This window comes from Scardinius erythrophthalmus (genome assembly GCF_964197995.2).
Source record: "Scardinius erythrophthalmus genome assembly, chromosome: 15".
NCBI classification, from domain to species: Eukaryota; Metazoa; Chordata; class Actinopteri; order Cypriniformes; family Leuciscidae; genus Scardinius; species Scardinius erythrophthalmus.
Genome location: NC_138235.1, coordinates 38525870 through 38534905, shown reverse-complemented (window position 1 = coordinate 38534905; position 9036 = coordinate 38525870). Strand labels below are relative to the sequence as shown.

Genomic DNA, 9036 nt, shown 5'->3' with positions numbered 1-9036 from the left:
AATATCAAACCTAAAACTAACTTTACTGCGTTCAACCACCATGCGTGCATTTCAGGCATTTGTATTTTGAAAATCGCTCGCGTTCGGTGGGGGGGCACAGTAACTTGTTAGGGTGGGCATGGCCCTTGAATGCAGATGTGTCTTTAATCTAGCTTTGAACTGACAGAGTGTGTCTGCTTCCCAGACAATGGTAGGAAGACTGTTCCAAAGTTTTGGTGCTAAATAGGAAAAGGATCTACCGCCAGCAGTCGATTTTGATATTCTAGGTATTATCAACTGGCCGAAATTTTGAGATCTCAATAGACGTGAAGGACTATAATGCGTTAAGACCTCGCTCAAGTACTGCGGAGCTAAACCATTTAGTGCTTTGTAGGTAATCAGCAATATTTAAAAATTTATGCGATGTTTAATAGGGAGCCAATGCAGTGTTGACAGAACAGGGCTAATGTGGTCATACTTCCTGGTTCTGGTAAGAACTCGAGCTGCTGCGTTTTGAACTAGCTGTAGTTTGTTTATTAAGCGTGCAGGGCAACCACCCAGTAGAGCATTACAATAATCAAGCCTTGATGCCATGAACGCATGAACTAATTGTTCTGCATTTGTCAATGAGAGCATATGACGTAATTTAGATATATTTTTAACCCTCTGGGGACCAAAAACGCGCCCGCGCGTTTTGCTCGTTTTTTTTTTTTAGCAATGAAAATAAACACTAAATGCTCTGTTAATTTTGATCTTTCATTTTCGTGTAATACATCAAACGATCCTGTTCAGTTTCTATTTTTTTTCTGTATACTCACAATAAAAATAAAGTGTTTTGCTTTTTGACAAATAAAGAAAAATTAACATGATGCGATTTCTGCCTTCTCACTGTCAGTAAACTCCCATTTGAAACGCGTTCGAAAATGATCTATAACTCCGCGAAAATTCAGTCAAACAGGCAAACAGACCCACGGGCATAAAGCTTGAGATCGCATCTGTTAAATGAAGTAACTTATATAAAAAACAAATATTCTCATCTTCTGTAATCTGTATAAAAAGAGAGCGACTCCAGTCGAGCTCATTACGAGCTAATTCACAGTAATGTGACCACTCCCCGGAGAGCGCGTGCTATTCAAACGCAAATTCTGAGAACTATTGAAGATCTGTGAAACGCCCACATCAGCTGTAAACAAAGCGCGTCGCGATCGAGTGAGGCATAATATAGCCTACCTTATGGAGAAAAGACTCCTCAGAACAGTGCTGATATGAGGAACAATATATCCTGATATGAGGAGCAGATCCCGCTGAGGAGTGAGGTAGGCTGTTTTCTTTTCTCACGTGTGGAATAACGTTATGGAATAACGTTAGTGTAGGCCTATGCAAACCGCAAAAAGATGAATCGCATTTCTATAATATGACTCGCCTTTCTGTGAGATGAATGAAGGGTACATATTTGTAAAGACTGTTTAGCCTAAATATAAATCGCGCGTCTGTGTGTGAAAGAATAAACTGCTTTGCTATAGCCTACTGAGATGAGTAAAAATCGACTGGAATATGTTGAAATAAAATGTATTTGTATAAGCAACGTATTAAACTGCAAATTAGCATTTATATGCCCTAATATTTCATAAAAACAACGCTACAGTCAGTCACTTGTTGACTAGATTTGGGTACAGTTTTTAGGCTACTGTAAAATATACTGCCACATAAAATAAGCTTTTGTTTAGCAATTTCTGCTCATATCTAACGTTTTATATATATATATATATATATATATATATATATATATATATATATATATATATATATATATATATTTGTCAAAAATAAAGTCATAGACTAAGATGTTAGATGTTCCAATGCGGCTATATTCAAACTAATGAATACATATGATAAAATGTAGGCCTATAATCTTTTTTCTTTTTCTTTTTTACAAAGAAAGAGTACACTTGAAATATTGTTGAAATTGTAATTATTGTTGTAATTGTAACATTTTTAATAAAATAGCAAAACATATTTACAAGAGAGATGTAAGCAAAATCTTAAATGGTCAATATAAGTCTTCTTCTAAATACATCCTTTGTCCTTGCATTGTGGCTCAGTCAGTGTCACACCTGAAAGGATGGCTCATTAGGCAGAGTCATTATGCAGAGTGGGTGTGAACTACTCCTCCCCCTCGCATATTGGCTTTCCAAGCAAAACCTGTTTTACACCATTTAAATCAATGTATTTTTTTTTTGTGAACGATAAAGCAAGACTATTTTCATATAATTTTGAAGCTAGAACTCAAAGGGACCACATCCATTGGTCAAAAGTCTTGTGGACACATATTTAATATGTGTTTTGTGGTCTTAATTCAGCAACTTTCATTTTTATTTTTTCCAATAACCACGCATAAACATTATTCTCTTAAAAATACAAACATCTACATACAAGTTGCTCGCATATTATGGTAGCCCTGTTTGTGCTATATATAGTGAATTTACACCTTTGTCATTAACATGTTTATAAATAACTGAAAAAAGCACAAATGTCAAGGCATGTCAGAACATCTCAAGGGCCCCAAAAACACCTTGGTCCCCAGAGGGTTAAGATTGAAAAATGCGGTTTTACAGATACTAGACACGTGACTTTCAAATGAAAGATTGGTATCAAAGAGCACACCCAGGTTCCTAACCGACGACGAAGACTTAACAGAGCAGCCATCAAGTGTTAGACAGTATTCTAGGTTATTACGTGAGGAAGTTTTTTTTGTCCAATAATTAGAATCTGTGATAACTCGATATTTGCCACTTCTGTAATAAAAGGAGGAACTAAACAAAACAACACATGCATTCTAGAAAACACTCAGCTGTGATGTGAATTAGGGGCTATTCAATATTCATGAAGGGCGGAGCTACTGTATAACATCATTGCAGGTGAGTGAAAGAATTCAGTGAAGGTGAAACTAAATTAACCAGATGAACTGGAAGCTTCTTCAAACGAACACCTCTTTATTTACACACACTGAAACTAGTGATCACAACTGATATTCACTCAGGTAAGTGATGGAAATGTAAGAGCTTGTTCAGCAGTTTTAAAAAATAAAATAGTACCAGATTATATCATTCACTTGGCTGTAAAGTGTGATGTCTTCTGTCATGTCATACAACTATTAGACTTCAGAATCAGAAAGTACTTGAACTTCAGACAGAATGAACACAGTCCAAAAATACTACAATTAAAATCATTTAATTAAACTACATTCAATTAAATACATTTTATTTTGTGGCAGATTCTCTGGGATATTTGCATGGAAAATAAAAATAGCTTTTTTTGTGTGTTGTCTTTCATGTAAAGAAACTTGTGTTATGATAGCCTAATGTTGTGAGACCTGTTTCTCATGGACACTTATATTTAGAATTTTGTTCAGAATTCTGTTTTTCTTCTACAGGACAGAGACAACAATCAATTACTTTGACTTAAATATAAAAGGTGGTTACTATTTTAACTTTTATGAATAGGATCACTGTATTATTTTAACTCCAAACATAAAAAGTATCTTATTTTGTTACCTTTATATGTGTTTGTATGAGATAAACATGAGCATGATGACCATGAACTTACTTGAATGTCAGCTTGAATGCACAAGTTACTCCACAAGTTAGACTAGTTTACAAGACTGAATAGGAGTTTAGCTGCTGAAGTGGTGTCATACATGTGTGCATAACCAACAGTTAGTTAGTTGTTAAAGAACTGAATAAGAGTCTGTGAGCCGTGGATGTCAAAAGCAGCAGACGGATACAATGAAATATTTGTGATTTACATGCCACTTGGAAAATAAATATTTTGTCAGAATATACAGCTACATTTGAAGGGCCGTCAGTGGAGAAATACTTAAAATATGTATTTACCTTAGTATTATCCTAATTCCTCTCTTCAGAAATTCCATATATTGTCATTGTTTTGTCAGCCATGGCATCCTCCAGTGGCCCATCACTAAATGAGGAGCTCCAGTGCTCCATCTGTCTGGAAGTGTTCACTGATCCAGTCACCACTCCATGTGGACACAACTTCTGCAGAACCTGCCTGATCAAGTGCTGGACGAACTCACATACCTGCTTCTGTCCACTCTGTAAAGAAAAATTCAGCAGAAGACCTGAGCTCAAGATTAATACAACACTCAGAGAAGTTGTGCAACACTTTAAGGAGAAGCTCAATCTAGGAGAATCTGAGGTGTTCTGTGACTTCTGTGATGGAAGAAAGCAGAAAGCAGTGAAGACCTGCCTGATGTGTGAAAGCTCTTACTGTGACTCTCATCTGGAGCCTCATCTCAGTGTCCCACGTCTAAAGAAACACACACTGATCAACGCTGTGGAAAATCTGGAGGATTATATATGCCAGAAACACGAGAGACCTCTGGAGCTGTTCTGCAGAGATGACCAGACGTGTGTTTGTCTGTCCTGCACTGAAGGAGAACACAGGACTCACAACACTGTTCCTATAGAGGAGGAGAGTCGAGAGAAGAAGGTAAAGAGATACAGACAAAACACTTTAAACACCCCATGAAATGCATCCTAAATCAGGTAAAAGATCATTTAGTCAATTTTTGAGAATGCAAGATGTTACCTTTAAAGCTGACAGACATGGACTAAAAGCCATATGTATAAAAGCCATTTAATTCATGGGGTCTAACAATTATTTTTCAAATAAGAATTGTTTTGTCAGAAGATTGAACGCTAAATTCAGTAATAAATGTGTCTGTGTTTTTCTCTGTATGTAGATGATCCAGGACAGAATGAAGAAGATTCAAGAGATCAAAAGCTCAGTGCAGCTGAGAAAAGTAAGTGAAAAAAATTATTTTAATCATTTGGCTTCTTGCAATTTGAGCCACAACTTATCACGAGATTTGCGATCTTTCTTAGAGAAGTGTTGCTTGAACTGAATCTTCCTCTTTTTGCAGACTCGCGCCTCCAATGATTGTTTCCTTACTTCGTCTCGAACCGTCCACATTTCCAACTGGATGATTATTGGTCTGGGTGTCCTGTTGTTAGCAACATTGATCATCTTGCCTAAACAATACACCGTGAGTGTGCGAGAGTGTGTGTAAGTGCATTGGTTTTAGAGTGAGTGGTTTGGTACTTGCGGTTAAGTGTGTCTTCAGCTGCTTCTTGAACAATGTGATGGTCTCAGCAGTCCGGTTGGAGGTTAAAATAAATAAATTAAATATTTAAATTAGGGGAAAACAAAAAGATAAAAAAGAGCAGTAAAAGAATAACGATTTTTGTTAGGGATGTCCCGATACCAATTTTTGCAGAACGAGTCCGATACCGATACTTTCATTTTTGGTACTCGCCGATACCGATACCGTAACCGATCCCTGAATTTTCACTGCATTTGTAATTTAAAAGTATTAGTAGATAAACCAAAAGAATATAAATCATATTAGTTGGCTTAATTTGTTCAGCAAATATATATTTCTTTCAGTTATTTTCATGCTTAATTAAAACTGCTAAAATGCATTGTATGAGCTTCTCTTACTGTCACTCTTCATTCTGCTCTATCATATTTTATCTTTCATTTAATAGCACATCACATATTTAGAGCTGCTTCAGCAGGGCTCAGTGCTGAGGATTGGGTCAGCGGTACAAATGTTTGTCAAAACCAGTGAAATATCAATTATTTAATCCAATTTTGATACTAACTACCAGCCTAATTAATGTGAATTTAAAACAAGTAAGCAGTCAGTAACAAAATAAGAACAAACAATCAAATTACAAATAGGACAAATAAATACAATAGAACAAAGAAAGGCTACAAATGAAATAAGCAGTGTTTTTAGAGTTTTTCAGGTAGATCTAACCGGTATAGAAATTTGATTAAGTAATCAAATGTGAAAAAAAGCATATTCATTACTGTATAAATTATATATAGATGGATATTTTTGTAAAGTTGAAAAGGGTAGCCTATTTAGTCAAGAGCAGTGAGTATTTCTTTGTCCTTTGTTTGATTAACATTAAAACACAGAAGCAGGTTTATCAAACTGCTGCCCCTTTAAGACCGAACACACGGACCACATTTGAACATGGCTACGTTCATTTGAGATATAACCGACTTTGTTTACTATACTATACTCGCCAAGACGGGCGTTATTACATAATTTTGTGTGAATTTGTCCGTACAAGCACAAGACGTGAAAGACAATTTAATTCAGTATTCGCGCGCTGAGACCCTGGTTTGCGGGGCGGGCGCTTTGGATGTTTGCGTTCATGAAACTTCTTGACCTGCACACGTCCTGTAATAATGTAGGGAACCACTCGTTATACTTAAATCAGGTAACAGTTCATGTTTTACTTTACTTACATATACGATTTAGTTTTCATCCAAATAATATGTGCTGAGTGAACGATCAGCAATCAAGAGAATTCAACAGAAGTGCGCTCGCTCGCTCGCTCTCAGACTGAACAAACTTTCCACTGATGTCTGTTTAAAGGGATGTGCTCGCAAAATGTACGTGGTATCGGTGCGTGGTATTGGCGAATTTTTATGAGTACGAGTATATGAGGACAGTATCGGCCCGATCCCCGATGCCAGTATCGGTATCGGGCCATCCCTAATTTTTGTTACTGTTTGCAAATAATATATATATATATATATATATATATATCTTTTTTTTTTTTTTTTTTTTTTTTTTTTTTTTAAATATGCACCTATTCAGTCGTATTCATATACAGTACCTAATCTGTTGAAAATTCAAAACGGAAAAAAATCTAGTCTTCTAGTCTCCTCACAGTCAATGAATTACATAATCACACGTTACTGAAAATTTCACCAAAAAAAAAAAAAAAAAAAAAAAAATGTTTTAATAAAATTGGTTTGCATCATTTGATAATACTGGTGGTCATTTAAAGGATAATTCCGGGAATTTAGCACTTTGAGTCTCTTTGTTTGTTTTGGATGAACTAGAGTGGTGGACACATACATTTTGAAGATGGGTCCTGTCTCGACTTTTTGACTCGTTTAGACTCGCCTTTGACCGCTTCAGAGTGGCTGTCTATGGGCATGCACAAACATGTCCTTAAAACAACCCTTAACGTTCGTTTTCAAAACTGTGCAACTCACCAAGTGGTTAGTGGTGTTCGTTGAATACCAATTATCCTTTAAAGTGTAAGTTGCAGGTTAAATTTTTTACGAAGTAATGCAATGTGTTTATTAAACATAAAGATAAGAACCGCCCACCATTGTTTTTTATACCAAAAATGCTGATATAATACGAAAAGTTGGCACTTTTAACAGTGGATTTAACCGCTCCCGCTCCCTTCCACTAGATGGGGTGTGACGTCATAAGAGGAACTCACTAGTAGAGTTACCGTACTCTAGCAGCTATAGATGCCTTACATAACTACAGAAAAGTTGGTTGTATGTTTTATTTGATAAAAAAAATTATGGATAAAATAACTCCATTGTAAACATACTCGAGTGTGCTGACTTCAAGGGGACCGTGATCCTGCCTGAAATGATAATAAGCTATTCGCAAAACAAACGGGTTCAGGCACGTCAGATCAGCCGGTCGCAGGTCGAGCTGTTCCACTAAACTCCTAAACGCGTTCACCTCACGGCAGCACATACTCTCCACTGCTGATTCAACTGGCATAGCCCACACAAACACAGTGATGGGGACATCGATCTCTCTTTTTCTTTTCTGACAATAAACATCGCTAATTAAATCGTGAGAAATTGATAACGCGTGGATTGAGGAAGGGTATTACATGACGTTTGAGGCGTCGATGAGACTAGCGATTGATGCCTGTGCAGTGTGTGCATCTCTACAGCTCTGATTTGGACTGACTTACTGTAAGTAAATAATGTCTTCAGTCGTTATCCCTCCTTGCTATTCTACATGACGGCAATATTTTGAAAAGACTTGCTTGTTCCGTTATATTATCCGGGTTAAGTTTGCACCAGGCAAGACGAGCTCTAACGTAGCTAACGTTACTCACCAGGACACCTGGCCAACCCTCCACTCATTCTCCTCACACCAAGCATTAATAACTCTTTGAGTGCCATGGCTCCCCTCTCTCACGCCTGACCGGTTAAAAATTGTAGGGCTGTGGTCCATAAAGAATTTGATGGTTTCCCACTTCCTCAGTCGTTCTCCAAATAGCCATAATACAGTAGGAATCTAGCAGAGTATGGGTTGCGAGTTCCTCTTGTGACGTCATCACCCAGTAACTGAAAAAACACGCTACCTTTGAAGAAACCCCAATAAATGTTATTTTAACGCATTTTAAGACAGAAATAATTAAATATATACATATAGAGCACTTTAATTTACACATTAATTGGCTGTTGTGGTTAACCTGCAACTTACACTTTAACATTAAAACAGTGTCAGTGTTCTGTCACTTTTGTCTGTTTATTAGTGGTTTTAATGAGAGAACTCTGAAGCCTTGTTTATAGTTTCGCCTGTCACCGCAGCGTAAGCCTCCCCAAACAGACGAGGCGTTTGTTCTTGATGCACTCGCCATTGAAATATTCTTTGAAACGACAGGGTGCGACTCAGGACACAGCGGTGAGAAGAAGTAAGATACACACCTAACGATGGCTAAATCCGAAATCGCCCCCTATACCCTCAAATAGGGCACTATTAAGAAGGGCCCTATTTGAGGGGACAGCCATTTGTAGTTGTATCTGAAACCAAACATTATCGAGTACACCAATTCAATCCCACATTATACACCGCAATAATGTGTACAACCGATTTACGCTCAACGGCTGTCAGAATTCACTCACTCATTTTCATTTACTCCAAGTGAAATGTATTAGTTGACTAATCTAGGGAATAGTGATTGAGGGTTTAGGGGGCGATTTCGGATTCAGCCGATGTTTATTTTAGTACACTTCATCAAATCCACTCTACAAAAGAATTGTGTAAAGCAGTAAACCTTGAGATTATTACTTGTGACATTAGAACAAAATATATGGATATGAGAACATATAAATAAAACTAAATTAAACAACAATCTCTTAAATATTTTCTTAAACATGGATCTTTATTTTCATTAAAAAGGCTTATTT

The 9036-nt window shown here is 36.9% G+C and overlaps 1 protein-coding gene across 1 annotated transcript in view; it reads left to right on the top strand.

Moving 5' to 3' along the window:
* Positions 1 to 2960: 2960 nt before the first annotated feature.
* LOC308703248 (E3 ubiquitin-protein ligase TRIM39-like) overlaps positions 2961 to 9036 on the top strand; it is a gene marked incomplete at its 3' end in the record, with an annotated part of 40638 nt that continues 34562 nt past the window's right edge. Inside the window, exons 1-3 of the mRNA XM_081386568.1 lie at positions 2961 to 3019; positions 3932 to 4488; positions 4742 to 4801. Coding sequence (XP_081242694.1) covers positions 3934 to 4488; positions 4742 to 4801 — 615 coding nt within the window. The 5' untranslated portion in view covers positions 2961 to 3019; positions 3932 to 3933. The remainder of the gene's footprint in view (positions 3020 to 3931; positions 4489 to 4741; positions 4802 to 9036) is intronic.